The 17,674-nt window shown below is 51.1% G+C and overlaps 1 protein-coding gene across 1 annotated transcript; it reads left to right on the forward strand.

The window, feature by feature from the left end:
• Positions 1 to 5,372: 5,372 nt before the first annotated feature.
• CDHR4 (cadherin related family member 4) lies at positions 5,373 to 12,556 on the forward strand (the record flags this gene model as incomplete). The annotated part of the gene is made up of 19 exons (XM_079713995.1): positions 5,373 to 5,421; positions 5,774 to 5,958; positions 6,082 to 6,244; positions 6,324 to 6,406; positions 6,917 to 7,027; positions 7,666 to 7,769; positions 7,964 to 8,100; positions 8,381 to 8,564; positions 8,667 to 8,820; positions 9,067 to 9,160; positions 9,436 to 9,639; positions 9,720 to 9,859; positions 10,094 to 10,244; positions 10,325 to 10,545; positions 10,787 to 10,929; positions 11,418 to 11,474; positions 11,576 to 11,663; positions 11,893 to 11,920; positions 12,425 to 12,556. 19 exons carry the CDS (start codon positions 5,373 to 5,375, stop codon positions 12,478 to 12,480), a joined length of 2,352 nt encoding a protein of 783 aa, XP_079570121.1. The 3' UTR covers positions 12,481 to 12,556.
• Positions 12,557 to 17,674: the final 5,118 nt, after the last annotated feature.

Here is a 17,674-nt window from a genome sequence, read left to right on the forward strand (position 1 = left end):
TGTTGAGGTAGGTTCCCTCTATGCCCACTTTCTGGAGAGTTTTTATCATAAATGGGTGTTGAATTTTGTCAAAAGCCTTTTCTGCATCTATTGAGATGACCATATGGTTTTTCTTCTTCAATTTGTTAATATGGTGTATCACATTGATTGATTTGCATATATTGAAGAACGCTTGCATCCCTGGGATAAATCCCAGTTGATCATGGTGTATGATCCTTTTAATGTGCTGTTGGATTCTGTTTGCTAGTATTTTGTTGAGGATTTTTGCATCTATGTTCATCAGTGATATTGGCCTGTAGTTTTCTTTCTTTGTGACATCCTTGTCTGGTTTTGGTATCAGGGTGATGGTGGCCTTGTAGAATGAGTTTGGAAGTTTTCCTTCCTCTGCAATTTTTTGGAAGAGTTTGAGAAGGATGGGTGTTAGCTCTTCTCTAAATGTTTGATAGAATTCACCTGTGAAGCCATCTGGTCCTGGACTTTTGTTTGCTGGAAGATTTTTAATCACAGTTTTAATTTCATTACTTGTGATTGGTCTGTTCATATTTTCTATTTCTTCCTGGTTCAGTCTTGGAAGGTTATACCTTTCTAAGAATTTGTCCATTTCTTCCAGGTTGTCCATTTTATTGGCATAGAGTTGCTTGTAGTAGTCTGTTAGGATGCTTTGTATTTCTGCAGTGTCCGTTGTAACTTCTCCTTTTTCATTTTTAATTTTATTGATTTGAGTCCTCTCCCTCTTTTTCTTGATGAGTCTGGCTAAAGGTTTATCAATTTTGTTTATCTTCTCAAACAACCAGCTTTTAGTTTTATTGATCTTTGCTATTGTTTTCTTTGTTCCTATTTCATTTATTTCTGCTCTGATCTTTATAATTTCTTTCCTTCTACTAACTTTGGGTTTTGTTTGTTCTTCTTTCTGTAGTTCCTTTAGGTTTAAGGTTAGATTGTTTATTTGAGATTTTTCTTGTTTCTTGAGGTAGGCTTGTATTGCTATAAACTTCCCCTTAGAACTGCTTTTTCTGCATCCCATAGGTTTTGAATCATCGTATTTTCATTGTCATTTGCCTCTAGGTATTTTTTGATTTCCTCTTTGATTTCTTCAGTGATCTCTTGGTTATTTAGTAATGTATTGTTTAGCCTCCATGTGTTTGTGTTTTTTACGTTTTTTCCCCTGTAACTGATTTCTAATCTCGTAGTGTTGTGGTCAGAAAAGATGCTTGATATGATTTCAATTTTCTTAAATTTACCAAGGCTTGACTTGTGACCCAAGATGTGATCTGTCCTGGAGAATGTTCCATGTGCACTTGAGAAGAAAGTGTAATCTGCTGTTTTTGGATGGAATGTCCTATGAATATCAATTAAATCTATCTGGTCTATTGTGTCATTTAAAGCTTGTGTTTCCTTATTAATTTTCTGTCTGGATGATCTGTCCATTCGTGTAAGTGAGGTGTTAAAGTCCCCCACTATTATTGTGTTACTGTTGATTTCATCTTTCATAGCTGTTAGCAGTTGCCTTATGTGTTGAAGTGCTCCTATGTTGGGTGCATATATATTTATAATTGTTATATCTTCTGCTTGGATTGATCCCTTGATCATTATGTAGTGTCCTTCCTTGTCTCTTGAAACTTTTTTTTTTTTTTTTTTTTTTGTGGTTCACAGGCCTCTCACTGTTGTGACCTCTCCTGTTGTGGAGCACAGGCTCCGGACATGCATGCTCAGCGGCCATGGCTCATGGGCCCAGCTGCTCCACGGCATGTGGGATCTTCCCGGACCGGGGCACGAACCCGTGTCCCCTGCATCGGCAGGCGGACTCTCAACCACTGCGCCACCAGGGAAGCCCAAAACGTTCTTTATTTTAAAGTCTATTTTATCTGATATGAGTATTGCTACTCTAGCTCTCTTTTGATTTCCATTTGCATGAAATATCTTTTTCCATCCCCTCGCTTTCAGCCTGTATGTGTCCCTAGGTCTGAAGTGGGTCTCTTGCAGACAGCATATATATGGGTCTTGTTTTTGTTTCCATTCAGGAAGCCTGTGTCTTCTGGTTGGAACATTTAATCCATTCACGTTTAGGGTAATTATCGATATGTATGTTCCTATTACCATTTTCTTAGTTGTTTTGGGTTTGTTTTTGTAGGTCCTTTTCTTCTCTTGTGTTTCCCACTCAGAGAACTTTCTTTAGCATTTGTTGTAGAGCTGGTTTGGTGGTGCTGAATTCTCTTAGCTTTTGCTTGTTTGTAAAGCTTTTGATTTCTCCATCAAATCTGAATGAGATCCCTGCCAGGCAGAGTGATCTTAGTTGTAGGTTCTTCCCTTTCATCACTTTAAGTATATCATTCCGCTCCCTTCTGGCTTGTAGAGTTTCTGCTGAGAAATCAGCTGTTAACCTTATGGGAGTTCCCTTGTATGTTATTGTCGTTTTTCCCTTGCTGCTTTCAGTAATTTTTCTTTGTCTTTAATTTTTGTCAATTTGATTACTATGTGTCTCGGCGTGTTTCTCCTTGGGTTTATCCTGCCTGGGACTCTCTGAGCTTCCTGGATGTGGGTTGCTATTTCCTTTCCCACGTTAGGGAATTTTTCGACTGTAATCTCTTCAAATATTTTCTCGGGTCCTTTCTCTCTCTCTTCTCCTTCTGGGACCCCTATAATGCGAATGTTGTTGCATTTAATGTTGTCGCAGAGGTCTCTTAGGCTGTCTTCATTTCTTCTCATTCTTTTTTCTTTATTCTGTTCTGTGACAGTGAATTCCACCATTCTGACTTCCAGGTCACTTATCCATTCTTCTGCCTCGGTTATTCTGCTATTGAGTCCTTTTAGTGTATTTTTCATTTCAGTTATTGTATTGTTCATCTCTGTTTGTTTTTGTTCTTTAATTCTTCTAGGTGTTTGTTCTTTAATTCTTCTAGGTCTTTGTTAAACATTTCTCGCATCTTCTCGATCTTTGCCTCCATTCTTTTTCCGAGTTCCTGGATCATCTTCACTATCATTATTCTGAATTATTTTTCTGGAAGGTTCCCTATCTCCACTTCATTTAGCTGTTTTTCTGGGGTTTTATCTTGTTCCTTCATCTGGGACATAGCCTTTTCATTTTGTCTATCTTTCTGTGAATGTGGTTTTCCTTCCACAGGCTGCAGAATTGTAGTTCTTCTTGCTTCTGCTCTCTGCTCTCTGGTGGATGAGGCTATCTAAGAGGCTTGTGCAAGCTTCTTGATGGGAGGGACTGGTGGTGGGTAGAGCTGGGTGTTGCTCTGCTGAGTAGAGCTCAGTAAAAGTTTAATCTGCTTGTCTGATGATGGGTGGGGCTGGGTTCCCTCCCTGTTGGTTGTTTGGCCTGAGGTGAACCAGCACTGGAGCCTACCTGGCTCTTTGGTGGGGCTAATGTCGGGCTCTGGGAGGGCTTATACCAAGGAGTACTTCCCAGAACTTCTTCTGTCAGTGTCCTTGTCCCCATGGTGAGCCACAGCCACCCCCTGCCTCTGCAGGAGACCCTCCAACACTAGCAGGTAGGTCTGGTTCAGTCTCCTATGGGCTCACTGCTCCTTCCCCTGGGTCCCAATGCGCACACTACTTTGTGTGTGCCCTCCAAGAGTGGAGTCTCTGTTTCCCCCAGTCCTGCCGAAGTCCTGCAATCAAATCCCTCTAGCCTTCAAAGTCTGATTCTCTAGGAATTCCTCCTCCTGTTGCCGGACCCCCAGGTCGGGAAGCCAGACGTGGGGCTCAGAACCTTCACTCCAGTGAGTGGACTCCTGTGGTATAAGTGTTCTCCCATTTGTGAGTCACCCACCCCGCAGTTATGGGATTTGATTTTATTGTGATTGTGCCCCTCGTACCGTCTCACTGCAGCTTCTCCTTTGTCTTTGGATGTGAGGTATCTTTTTTGGTGAGTTCCAGTGTCTTCCTGTCGATGATTGTTCAGCAGCTAATTGTGATTCTGGTGCTCTCGCAAGAGGGAGTGAGCGCATGTCCTTCAACTCCGCCATCTTGAACCAATCTGAGTGGATGGTGTTTAAGGCCATGTGCCTGTATGTGAGGTTGAAGGTGGACAGAGGATGGCAGCAGTCAGGACTGAGCCCTGGAACACTCCACTGGGTGGAGGTAGGAACGGTGAAGCAGAACCAGCAAAGGAACTGAGCAGGAGCAGCCAGAGAAGTGGGAGGAAGCTGAGAGAGTGTGGGCACTTAGGAGCCAAGGGGAGCAAGCATCAAATGCTGCCGAGGAGGTGAGAGTAGAGAATAAACTGCAGTTTGCAGGTCTCTGAGGACCCCAACAAGGGCATTTTTATGGAGAGAGGGACAAGCTCAACTATAGTGGGTAGAAAAGAGAGTGAGAGGTGAAGAACTGGAGAGGGCGTGTGTAGTCAACCTTTTAAACATTGACATATAATGTAAATAAAATGAACAGACAACTCTCAAAGGTACAGCGCTATAAATGTTAAAATCTGTAGACACCTGTGCAACTGTCACCCAGATCAAGATATAGAATATCACCAGCCACTCCAGGAGGCCACTTTTTGCCCCCTCCAACTGATACCCACAAAAATAACCACCATTTTTATTTCTATCACCAAGGATACCTTTTGTTTGTTGAACGTACACAGGTTTTGAGAGATTTTGCTGATGGTTGGGCTCAGGTTTTATAGGCAGATAATGTTCTTTCTTTTTTTTTCTTTTTTTTGTTTGGCTGTGTTGGGTCTTCATTGCTGCGGTGAGCGGGGGCTACTCTTTGTTGTGGTGCGCAGGCTTTGCAGTGGCTTCTCTTGTTGTGGAGCATGGGCTCTAGGCGCGCGGGCTTCAGTAGTTGTGGCACGCAGGTTCAGTAGTTGTGGCTCATGGGCTCTAGAGCGCAGGCTCAGTAGTTGTGGTGCACAGGCTTAGTTGCTCCGTGGCATGTGGGAGCTTCCCAGACCAGGGATCGAACCCGTGTCCCCTGCATTGTCAGGTGGATTCTTAACTGCTGCATGACCAGGGAAGTCCCTAGGCAGGTAATGTTCTAATGGGAGTGGGCAGCTGGAGTTCAGACTCTGTGGGGTAGCAGGTCCTGGGCCCAGTTTTCCTGGGTTCTGTGCTTGCTCTGTCTCCAAGGACTGCATGACCAAGACTTCCTTGAGCCTCAGTTTCCCTATCTGAAGCTTGATCCTTCTCCCCTCACATCTCCTTTGAATTCTAGTAATAAATAGGAGAATTCATTGGGAGCAGTGAAAAAAATGGAGTTTTCCAGGCCTCTTGATGACTGTAGAGTCTAGAGCTCAGTCACCAGGGCTGGGCAGGGCTAGAATCTTGGAGGCCCAGCTTTGTTTGAGCAACTGACCTGGCAACGGGGTGGGCCTGACAAACACTTCTGGTTTTCTGTAGTCTCCTCTGCTGTATCTTCAGGCCACTATGGTGCTGCTCAGGCCCCTGGTGCTTCTTCTTGCTCTGGTTGTTTCTGGTGAGGAGCTGGTGGGTGGGGGAAGTCCAGTTCTCACCCCCTGACTCCACAGTGGAGTCCTGATCCCTCTCAGATAAGCTACCATGGAGGACAGGGGCTGGGTGGAGCCAGGAAAGGATAAAGATCTGTATCCCCGACCCTCATTCCTTATCTTGGCTGCTTCCTCGACCAAGTTCTCACTCCCAGTCTGTGAAATGAGCTGACCCATGGTTGGATGTGCAGGACAAAGAAGGACTTTTCCTGCTTGTCTCCAGGATGTGGCCAGGCCCTAAGGCAGAAAGGAGGGACTCTGATTGTGTATATGGTTCCATGAGAATGGGGGCCTCCAGCCTGAATCGTCTCTTCCTCACAGACCTCCACTGCCTGCCCTGGTTCATAAATGTCTCTGAGAGCCAGGAACCTGGCACCATCCTTCAGTCTTTCTCCTTCAACTGCTCTTCACACACACCCACCCTGGAGTTGCTCCATGTGCAGCCACCCACCACCTTCTTCAACCCACCTAGCCTAACTAGATGGCAGGGGATCTATGTGGGCAAGGTAGGGTCATGGGCACAACTAGGGACCATGGGGGAACAAGGACAGACCCTAAATTCACAAAGCCAGAGGTGGCATAGGGGGATGGAGATCCTAGGCCCCACATGGCACTGCCCCCTGCCACAGATGACCTTGAGCAGCTCGGCCCGGCTGGATGCCCTGACAGTGAACCACTATGAGCTGCAACTGCGGTTCACATGTGGCAACCATGTGATGGAGGGACCGCTCTCTGTGAATGTGCAGCGGGACCCCAGCCGTATCCAGTGTGCTGGTCGATTTGCCAGCCCAGGTGAGGCCAGGGACAGCAGGCAGGGGGAGTGGGCAGGCATGACCTGAAGAGAACCCCCCATGACCTCCCCTCTGGCCAGCTGGGGAAATCATTCAGGTGCCAGAAACTGTCAAACCTGGGGCCCGGCTGTACACTCTGCTGCTCCCAGGCCAGGGAGCCCAGGTGAGCCCTGCACATGGGCAGTGGTGGTCGGGGGCGGGGTAGGATGGAGGGTCGGGGGGGAGATGGGGAGACCAAGCCCAGCCCCTGCCTGGCCAAGCATAGCCTGCAGAAGAATTCTTTAGTCTACAGCTGAGCCTCAGCAATGATGCATGTTCTTGGAGAGAGCCACTGAGGGCTGCCCACCCCCAATGACTATGGCTGTTCCCATAGAGACATCTCAGGGGCTGAGTTCTTCTTTAAAGTTCTTCTGTGTGTTCTGAATTCTCCATGAAATTTCTGTATCATTTTTGCAATCCCCAAAAGAAATCTAGATTAAAAACAAAATAATTAGTTTAAAAGCAGAGAGGATTGAGGATCAGGGCCGGGGGGACCCCAGGCTACAGTGGCAGTGGCAGGGTATGGGAGAGTTGAGAGTGGGCAGGTACCTGCTGGGTTGTTGGGGGACTTTGACAGGGATGCTTGGGGCACTGAGGGTTGGGGAAGGGGCCTCCAGCATCTCTGTCCTGTCAGATGAGCATCACCAGTGCCCAGGATCCGCCATACTTCCCTGGACCTTTCTCTATCAATGGGCAGGGTTGGCTGCAGGCTCCATCCCAGGGCCTCAAAGGCCAGGCTCAAAAGGTAAGCATGACTTGGGACCTGGAGATATCCATGAATTGGGCATAAAATGGGCAGAGCCACTACCTCCTGGAGGTTTGTTTGTTCCTGACCTCCTCAATCATGCTGCCTTTTCCAGACATAGCCCACACCTGTACCTGCTGCCACATGCTGGCTGTACTCCCACCTTGGCCTGGTTCTGTGCTGGGCTCTGGAGTTCTAGAAAGAAGAGGGACCCCTGGCTCCAGGAGCCCATGGTGCCCCTTATAGAAAGGAGAAAGTTCTGAGGAGTCACACAGGAAGTGAAAGCTCTGGGTACAGTGCCTAGTGTAGTCTGGAGGAGGTTAGAGAAGTTCCTTCTTTAAAACTTCCACGTCTTAGTGACTGACTCTTAGCAACTCTAAGATGATAATTCACATTGTGAGTGATTCAGATATTACTCTTTTGGGGGCTGTATGCATCCTAAGAGAAGGACTTATGACCCAGAAGAGTGAGACACAAAGGAATATCTATCAGCAGAGTGACAGGTCATAGGGAGGAGTGAATGTCGGGGTTCCTTGTGGAGGTCCTGAGGTGGCGCTGCCTATTTGAAGGGATGACTGGGCACAGATATACAGGTAGATACACACCGTGGTTCCCTTCTTGTTTTGTGTGCACCTCAGGTCTTCCAGCTTCAGATCCTGGTGACCTTTGGACAAGGCCGAAGCTGCTGTGGGATGCTGACAGTGAAAGTTTTGCCTGCTCCCTCCAGCGAGGTCTCCTTCCTGTAAGGCTCGCCTACCCTGGGAACAGTGGGGAAGGCAGGACCTAGCCCCAGGGAATTAGGAGTAGGGTTAAGGTGTGGGGCTGCTTGAGCATCCCCAGCTGGCTCCTGTACCAGGGAAGACCCAGGGGAGGGGTCCTCACACCCCGCCGTGGTGGCGGGAGAAAGTAGGAGCCAGTGCCCCCATTTTGGTCCAGGCAGCAAGCCCAGAATATCACCATCCCGGAGAACCTGGTCCCCGGAAGTAAGGTGGTTCAGGTCCAGGCCCGGGGCTTCGATGTGCGCTACGAAATCCTCTCCCCAGTGCCCTGCCGGCTCTTCTCCATCGGACGCGGTGAGGGGCACGGAGGGCGGGTAAGGGGATGCCTCTGCGGCTGGTCTAGAAGCGACCCGCACTACCTCCTTGCTCTCTTGAGAAACGAGCCTGGTGCCGAGGCAGAAACTGGGTCGAGGTCGCGTTTGGGGGCCCGAAGTTAGAAGCGAGCCTTGGAGGAGGCGGCCAAGTGGTCAGTCTCTGCACCCTCCCCCGCCAGCGGATCCGTGGGAGGGTGGGATCTGGACTGAGCTGGGGGCAGGGCCGAACTCTGCGTCCCCCGCCCTCCCAACCCGCCCAGTCGACGGAGTGGTCCGGACAACCTCGCCCCTGGAGCTGGCGCAAGCCCCAGACGCCGCGGTCACTAGGCTGCGGGTGAAGGCCTTTGAGCGGCTCCGGCCGTGGGCCAGCGCCGAGCTTGATTTCAGGGTGGACGTGCAGTCGGTCAACCGCTGGCCCCCGCGCTGTACACCAGCGCTGCTGGTGTGAGTATATGGGAGCCTTACCTTGGCTATTGGGTAGAGCCATGGTTCGCCGCCCAGCCCCAGCCCCAGCTCCCACCCTGCCGCCCTGCCCTCTGCTCTCAGGACTCAAATTCCCGAGACCACGCCTGTGGGCACCGTGCTGAATACCTTCACTTGCACTGACCCGGACTCTCCTGGCTCCACCCTGGACTACCAGCTGCTGTTCCACAGCCCTGCTGGCGCAGCCAGCCTCTGCCTTCAAGACAGAGTCCTGGAGGTGCCCAGTCCCCGACCCCAGACCCATGTGCAGAGTGCTTGGACAGGAAGGGGGGTGGGCCAATGGTCTGCGGGAGCCGAGACCATGAGGGTGAAGGAGATGGTGGTGGAGCCAACCTGCTTTACAGTCTGGAAAACGGAGGGTCAGGGTAGGCTATCTGTGAGTAACCTGGCCTGAGGCAGCCCAGTGTGGCTCAAGGCTCTCCCAGGCCTTGGCTGGGCTTCACCCTCTGGCCCCTCTAACTAGGTGAATGCCACACTGGACTGTGACACTCCTGGTGCCTGCTTTCATCATGCAGCTTCCATCCTGGTGCTTGATAGTGGCCAGCCTCTGATGACCAGTGAGTGACTATGCCCAGGCCTGGACATTCAGGACCGGGTTCTTCTATACCCTTCTTCCTATCCTCAGGATGGGGTCATCTCTCCTCCCTCAGAAACCAATAGGGCAGCATTGTCTCCACCAAAGACCCCTGGCAGAGGCACATTTCTCCTCTCTGAGACCCCTTGGCAGGGGAGGGCTATTGCCCTTCCTCCTTCCAGAGCCTCTACCTCCTTAAGCTGCCAGGGCAGGGCTGGGCAACCCAGGCCAGCTCCCTGACCGCCAAATGCCTTCCAGCTGAGGTGCCAGTACTGGTGATGGTGACACCTGTCAACGAGTTCTCCCCAGCCTGTGTCCCACGCACATTCCGGGTTCGTGAGGATGCAGGGCCCCACACTCTTCTGGGCTCTGTGGTGGGCAAGGACATGGATTACCCGCACAACAGCATTGAGTACTCCACCCCTGGCGGGTCTGCCACTTTTGCTGTGGACCGTCTCAGCGGTACTCCCACCCCAGGGCTGGGATGGAGGGGCGAAGCCAGAGTTGACTCTGCAAGCTGAGGCAGTGGCCACCCCTTCTAGGGGAGGTTCGCCTCCTGGGGCCTTTGGACTATGAGCTGCAGAAGTTCCACAGGCTCACTGTCCTGCTGACTGACCATAGCCAAGACCAGGACCCCACCTGCCACCGCTCAGGCTCTTGCACCATTACCATTGAGGTGGAGGTAATTGAGCCCCGAAACCTTGGAAAGAATTGGAAGGAGTTCATATCTCCCTCTGGCCTTCTGCTTTTGCACTCTGCCTCAGGTTCCTCCACTGGTTGGCTGGAGAGGGATGGGGTCTCACTGTGGAAAGCTTTGGAACCTGTTGCCTGATACCGAGGTTCTGGCTGTGGTGGGAGGAGGCTGAGGGGCTGGCCTGGGGGTTTGGGAGTAGGTGATCTGACTACCTGCCTGCAGGACGTGAACGACCATGCCCCCGAGTGTGAGCCCCCATTTCAGGAGCTCACCATCCACACTCACCTGGGCCGCAGCATGGAGGTGACCAGGGTGTCATGTCGGGTGCCCCAAGAGCCACAGCGCCTGGTTTTCTCCTACAGCATTGTGGGAGGTGAGGGCCAAGGGGACCAGTGGGCTGTGGGGGAGAGGCAGGCCAGCAATGGTCCCCTTCTTCTGCCACTCTGTTTTCAGGGAATAGTCGGAGCCAATTCAGCCTGCAAGGAGCTGTCCTGGTGCACAACGACCTCATGTTGGGGCCCTCCTGGCCAGAGCAGCCCCATACTTATGAGCTATTGATCCGTGTGGCCGATGCAGGTCCCTCCACCCCCCACCTCAGCACCACAGCCACTGTCATTGTGCATCTAGTTCCCTGGAGGGCCAGCACAGTGGCCACCAGCACCCACAGAGCCACAGTGAGGGGAGTCCTCAGGCCCTTGGTGGGTGGGAAGAAAGGATCTTGGAGGATGCAGGGACCTAGTTTTCCAGGTGGAACAATGGGGGAAGGCATTTCGGAGGGAACTGCTGAGTGCAGAGAGCCTGCCAATACAGAAGAGAAATCTGGGGTGTGGGGTGGCCCAGCCCTTGGAGGGCTTTGAAGGCTGGATGATCAGGGCATTTTGGCAGGGCAGTGGTGAAGCTGTGGCCCCATTTCAGGTGACTTCAATGATGACACCCTTGCTTGTGACAGACACGGAGACTTTCTGGCAGCCGGAGCCCTGGTTTGTGGTGGTGCTGACAGTGACCAGTGCCCTTCTCCTCTTGGCTCTGGGCTGGCTCCTCAGCAGGCTCCTGTGGGGGTAGGGTTGCTATCCCTGTACTGACTGCCTCCCCCCAGCCCACTAATGGATCGCATCTGTGATAGCTGGTTTTATCCAAGATTGCCCAAGTTGATGAGCAGACAAACTGATATTCAGGAGGACTGCTCTCCTTCCAGTGGTCATCAGGTTAGAGGCAGAGATACACTAGGAGAAAGTTGTCTCCATTGCTGGCAGAACCCAGTCTTGGAATGAGATGAGGCCCAGGGCTTTAGAATCTGAGTCTGTCATGCATTGGGCATTTACCCCTATTTCTGACCCCTGCCCTCCATTTGAAACCTGACCTTCCCCTAAGACTCTGAGTTTCTTGTGAGCACAGGACTGAACCCAGGGGTAGATGGGAGTAACAATGTGGGCACTGCATACAGACATAGGCTATCCCCAATAAAAGGGGCAGATGAATGGTGCTGGTTTCTGGAGCCAGCAGGTCTGCTGCTCTCACTGCTTGGTCCCTCCTCCTGGCATTTTAGGTTGGCCCAGGTGCTACAGGCACCAAGCAAACCAACCCAGGCTCTACTGCTAAAGAGGTAAGCCTCCTTTGCCTACCTCTATGCCTGGAAGTCCATCTCTTAAACTCAGGCTGGGGCCCAGAGCCCTATCCTGTACTCCAGCTCCTACTTTGCCCCAGTATCCAGGGAACTGAGGGGTCCGTTGAGGGGTTCATGGAGGCACCGAGGATGGAGACACCCCAGGCACCCAGCAGTGTCATGAGTCTGGTATGTCAACCTACCATCCTGTGCAGTGGGTACTGAGGCTGCTGCAGAGTGCTCCCCTGCCAAGCCTGCCCCTTTTCCCATGGATGGCTGTCCCTGTGGGAGGGCCCATGCCAGCACCATCAGCATGGAGGAGGCAGGTGGGCTCCTGACCCTTCTGGGGGCAGGCCTCCACCTGCTCCCCATGGGCAGGGTTCAACTCATTGCACCCTCTCATTCTTCACCTCAGCAGCATTTTGATGGCAGAGCACAGGACCCCCGTGAGTCCCCCTCTTTCCAAACCATTCTCTACTTGGGCCCACTTTCTTTCCATACCCCATTTCAATATCTCTGCCTCCCACCAGGCATCCACTATCTACTGTTTCTCTGAATGGGGTCTCTTCTCACCCCCACTCACCCCTCAGCCAGTGTTTGCCAAACACCTGGCGAACCTGATCTGGTTCCTGCCCGTGGGGGAAAGGGGGGAAGGTGGTGAGGGAAGAGGCCCCCAAATGCTCCACTGTCACCATGAATTATAGCAGAGTAATCTGGCACTGGGCTTAGGGGAGCTGGTGTCCCGTTTTGGGGAATCATGGATGCTTCCTGTGCATTTGAGCCAGACCTCAAAGGATGTGCTGAGAAAGGAGGGAGGGGACAAGCTGGATCAAGCAGAGGGAGGGGTTCACACCAAGGGTCCTGGGATACCTTTCCCTGCCCTTAGGGGAGGGAGGCAGTTCTGCTGAAGCCAGCAGTACCCTCCCTCTCCCCTGACCATCTGAGCTCAGGTACAGGCAGAGATTACCTGTTCAACACGCACACAGGAGCCCGGCGCTGGCTCTGAGGCCAAGAAGCTGCATCATATTTGTGGAATTTCTTCTTCACATGATTATGTGTTTTCAAGTTGATTCAGTAATAAACAAAATTACAAACAGAAGAGTCCTAGCCTTGTAACTTACATGTGGGAGAAGCTCTGAGATCTGTGCTTCCTTGTTCTCACTTGGAGAATGCCCTGTCTTGTGGGAACATTGTAGGGAGTAGTAAGGTTATTTTTCTTTTAAGAAGGCATTGCACAATGCTCTGAAATGTAAGAAGCTGTTATCCTTGCCAGTGACTGAGGGGGACTGAGGGGGCCTCCAGTTGGCCTTTCCCCTCAGAGGACACCTGCTCTGGCAGATGGGAAGGGCCCAAGAGCTTCCTTTTCCCACTGAAAGGAGGGCACTGTTTGTTTGAGAGCCCCAGCAACTTCCAGTGCAGTTTGCCAACTGTATGTGGAGGTTTTCTTGAAAAGGATCTGGAGCTTTTGCATTGAGGTGAGGGTTGGTGCAGACTTGAGCACCCTGTGGCATGGGTGGCCATGGAGGGATTGAGCATAGCCCCCTTTTGAGCAGGTGTTCCTATTTCCTCCTGATCTGTTTCTTCTAGTTCCAGGGCCCTCTGTCCTCCCTGTGCTGAGCTCAGCTGCTGTACATGGCCAGGTGGCCTACAGTAGCCTGCAGGAGGGTGGGTTGTTGGGTGCAGTGCTAACTCACTCCCCATACCCAGCCTGGCATCAGGTCTCAGGTTACTGCCAGCTCTCCCAGAGGCCCTGCTGTCTTGGTGGAGGCTACCTTTACTGTGGTGTCCCCAGGTTCTCAATCTTCTCCCCTCTGTGAAGTCTGTGGACTTGAACCATCTTAGGGTACCAGAGGACCTCCCTTACTGAGTCAGTTACGGTACCCCAGGTGGAGGAAGAAGCTGAGTGCCTTCTGTGGGAAAAATATGCTTCACGGTGCTTCCAATAAAGTGAGGGTGTTAGAGTTGGCCTCAGGGCCAGCAACTTGACAGCAGGCCCTTACTGGAAGGGGTTGCAGGTGGATTTTTCCTGAGCACTTTACCCTGCTCTAAGGGCTTATTAAATCCTCATCTCTGAGGAGCTTGATTTTTATCCTCATTCTGCAGGTGGGGCAACCAAGCCTCAATAGTCACAAAACTAGCTAGTCCAGGCACTTGATGTGGGTCAGGCTGTGTGACTGCATCAGATGCCAAGCCCAGGGCTAGGTTCTCTGCATGGTGGGTAACGGTCTTCCCAAGACTCATAGTTGGCCTCGGGGGCAGATCATGACAATCCAGGGCAAAAGATGTTATAAGAACTCAAGACGAGATGCTCTAGGGTAGGAAGAAAGAGTGCCCGCTGTGTGCCAGGGCTTGTGCTGGGGACTGAATTGGGGACTGAACTCCAGGCAGAAGGACAAACGTGGGCAACAGGCCAGGGACTGCTGGGGCAGCACAAAAGGCTGATGAAGGGCAAAGCTAGGGAAGCCGCTGGGAAGAGGGCATTATACACTGGAGCCAGTAAGAGGAGGCACAAAACCCGGTGCTTACATTTCCAGAGGTGGTGTAACCTTGGCCCGGCCTCCCCCTCTGAGCCTCAGTTTCCTCACTAGGGAGGGACAAGTCCTGCCTTCTAGGGTGAGTGATAAAAAAAAAAAAAAGGGATGTAGCACACAGCAAACATTCCCTAAGCATGCGTGGGAGAAGACGCTGCCGGCTGCGCACGGGGGCCGCGCACGCAGAGATACCAAGGGCGCTACGGACTCGGAGTAGCCAGTGCAAGCTCTGCCTCCAGCAACTCCGGGAACGGCGCGCATGCGCCAACCCGTGCCGTCACAGTCACGTGCTGAGGCGTTCGGCACGGGCCGCGTGAGGCAGGGTCTGACTGACAAGCTAGCCGGCCTGTCAGCGGGAGGCACTCGCCTGGGCGTAGGGCAAGAAGGTTGTTGATTGGGGATATTCTGGGCTGGGGGCGGGTTCTTTGCCGTCCAGGTTACTATGACGCCCGGCCCCCGCCCCCTCGGCTGGCCGCCATCTTGTTGTTGATCCGTACCTAGTGGGCAGCGCCGGGAGGTGGTCCGAGCGGTCGGTTTGGGGCCGCTGCTGCGGGGCTCAGCCAGCTGCGCTGCCTGCCAGGGGGCGGGTCGAAACCTGGAGGCCCGGGGGGCCCAGCTCCCGTGGGGAGCCGTGGGCGCCCGCTGCCCGGGCCGGCCGGTGAGTGACAGGAGCCGGGCCGAAAGACCGGCCTGACGCCGCGGGGCGGGCGGCGGCGGGCGCGGGGTTGGAGCTGGCGCGCGCAGGGAAGGGGTATCGGCTGAGCATCGCTCGATCGTCCTGACGGGCCGCCCGTGGAGCCTCCTAGATGCTGGTGCCGAGGTCGGAGGACGGCCTCGGGGTGGAGGTCCGAGAGCCCCGCTCCCGAGGTGTAGCGGGAAACTAGTTTCTGTGACTACAGCCCTGGGCTGCGCTGACCCGCAGCGCTGAAACGTGTCCAGTGCCAGCTTGATGCTCTCCGGGGTCTTATGTTGTTCCCAGGTGAGAAACACACGTACCATTTTCTTAGATGTCGCTCCTGCGACTGACTTTCAGACCGCTTGAGACTAAGACTAGACGAAACAGTCGAAAGCCCCCGCGAACCAGGCAGGCCAGTGTGACGGCCCTGTGATTCTGACAGGGCGAAGGCCCTCTGCCCGGCGCCTGCCTTCTGTGCTTCTCGGAGCTCACCGTTTGCTTCTTCCTGAAGGGCCTGGTTAAATGTCCATGATGCCCGAATTTTATTTTGGGACATAATTTCTTTGGTTCTGGACCACCACTCTTTGGAGTTGTGGTAAGGCTCTTTTGGCTCTGGGAGAAAGTGAATATTACGGTGGTGAGTTGATTGATTTTATCTCCTAAAGAGATAATCTGGCAAGTGTAATCAGGAGACAAAGGAAATGTGGGAGTGTATTAGAATCAGAAAAAGAAATGAAACTTGTTTTTTGTCTCGTGAATGCCAAATTAACTTTTAATAGAGTAAATGTATCTTGCGCAATGAAAACAGACCGCCAGCCCCCGCTTCTTGTGAGGGTAGGAGGGTTGGACACGCCGGGCAAGGTGTGCAGGTCTAGGAAGAGTTCTGAGTGCTCCAAAACACATTTCTCTTTCCCTGTGGTCCTTTGGCTTCTCAGCATAGGCTCCTGTATATGGTCTTACAGCAAGCCTGCCTGAGACGACTAAGAAGTCAAGCAACAGTACTTTGTGGGTTTGTGTCAGGATCTTGTCACCTCAGAATGTGTAATTTTGAAGGAAACTAGCTGTTTGGTCAGGAGATCTTTCTGGAGAAGATGCTGAAACCAGAGGCAGCTGGTGGCCTGTTGCTGTTTCCCTTACTTGTGAGAAGAGAGAGAAGTTGAGTGAGTAGTTTTTAGATATTTCATTACCCTCCCTTGGGCCATTTTTTGAATGTTGAATGAGTTTTGATTTTAGTGAGACTAGTTCCTTGGGCAGTTCTTTACAAGAGAGGAGGGAGATATGAAAATATTAGGAACTTCTCAAAATGGCCTCAATCTAACTTCCCCCCAGCCCCCCCTCTGATTAACACTTCCTTTAGAAAGTTAAGGCTGCCACAGGGTTAAATTCTCGCTGTTTTCTTTCTTTTTTTTTTTTTTAAAGATTTTTTTTTTTGATGTGGACCATTTTTAAAGTCTTTATTGAATTTGTTACAATATTGCTTCTGTTTTCTGTTTTGGCTTTTTGGCTGTGAGGCATGTGGGATCTTAGCTCCCCAACCTGGGATGGAACCCACACCCCCTGCATTGGGAGGCGAAGTCTTAACTACTGGACCGCCAGGGAAGTCCCCAGATTCTTGCTGTTTTCTATTAAAACAACCCTAAGTTAGGCTCTTAGCATATTTTGCGTATCTGACCTCTTTGAGATATAGAAAGAGACAGATCCACTCAGTCAACTTCACTACACTAACTTTTGCATGCAATTTTAGGGAGGTCAGGGGGTCCTTTAAAGTCCATTTGTGGTCTAACCCTGTGTTAGAACTGCTGCCCCAAGGAAGTTAAAGAATATCCAAGAACTTTATTGCCTTTGTTTAATTCTTTTACTGCCGCATGAATACTTAAGAGTATTGGATGATGCTTGCTTGATTCAGTGTATGTTATTACTCAGAGATAGTTAATAGCAGTACTTCTGTGCTGGGCATTTTTAAGTGCAGATGAGTAGGGATGTTAGAATAGTGGCCCTTCCATCTACTTTAACTTTGTATTTACATAATTCACCTGTAAATGTCAACACTTTTAACTATTATGAGCAACAGACATAATTCACAACTATGGAGATGCTACACCAAAGTCAAACTGCTGCAGACTTATGGGATGAGATCTGATGTCCTAATGTGGCATTTAAGGTGCTGCTGCCCAGCTGGCCCCAACCCACCTCTTCAGAGTTTGTCCTAACCCCACTAACCAAATGGTTTGGTAAACATTCCATACATGATATTTACTTACACAGATGCTTTTACCAGCTAATCCATTGGCTTTTGCCCCTCTTTGCCTTCAATGTCACTTCTCTTTTCTCCAGAGTCCAGCTCACGTCCCTCCTACCTTCTTTGTGAAACACTCCCAAAACATTCCAGTTCTTGGGAATACTCCACTCCCTCTGAACTGCAGTAGTATCATTGCCATTATTAAAAAACCAAACAAGCAAACAAAAAACACAGTATATACTCTTTTGAGAATAATTGTTTTCTCTGATTAGACCTAACCCCTTTCCTATAGAGATGGTGTTTTTGTGTCTTGTACCTGCATGTAGTAGATAAGGACTAAATGTTTACAAAAATGTGCTAAATTTGTCTGAGTTAGAACACCCTCTAATTAAATAGGGAAATGGAGGGAATGGGCAAGTAGAAATGAGAATTTGGCCATGGAACTCCACCTCCTACCCTGCCTGGAGTGCTTGCACTCTAGCACCTTATGGAGGCCCATCCTCATTCTGCAAGAGGCAGCAGAACTTGCTCAAAGTGCATGACTGAAGCCTGAGAACAGAAAGCAATTCTGCATCTCAGAAGGGGCTATGCGGCTCAACCCGCTTCCTGGCTAAGATGCCACTTTTTTTTTTTTTTTTTTTTTTTGCGGCACGCGGTCCTCTCACTGTTGTAGCCCCTCCTGTTGCGGAGCACAGGCTCCAGACGTGCAGGCTCAGCGGCCATGGCTCACGGGCCCAGCCGTTCCGCGGCATGT

Source organism: Hyperoodon ampullatus (assembly GCF_949752795.1).
Source record: "Hyperoodon ampullatus genome assembly, chromosome: 10".
Lineage (NCBI taxonomy): Eukaryota > Metazoa > Chordata > Mammalia > Artiodactyla > Ziphiidae > Hyperoodon > Hyperoodon ampullatus.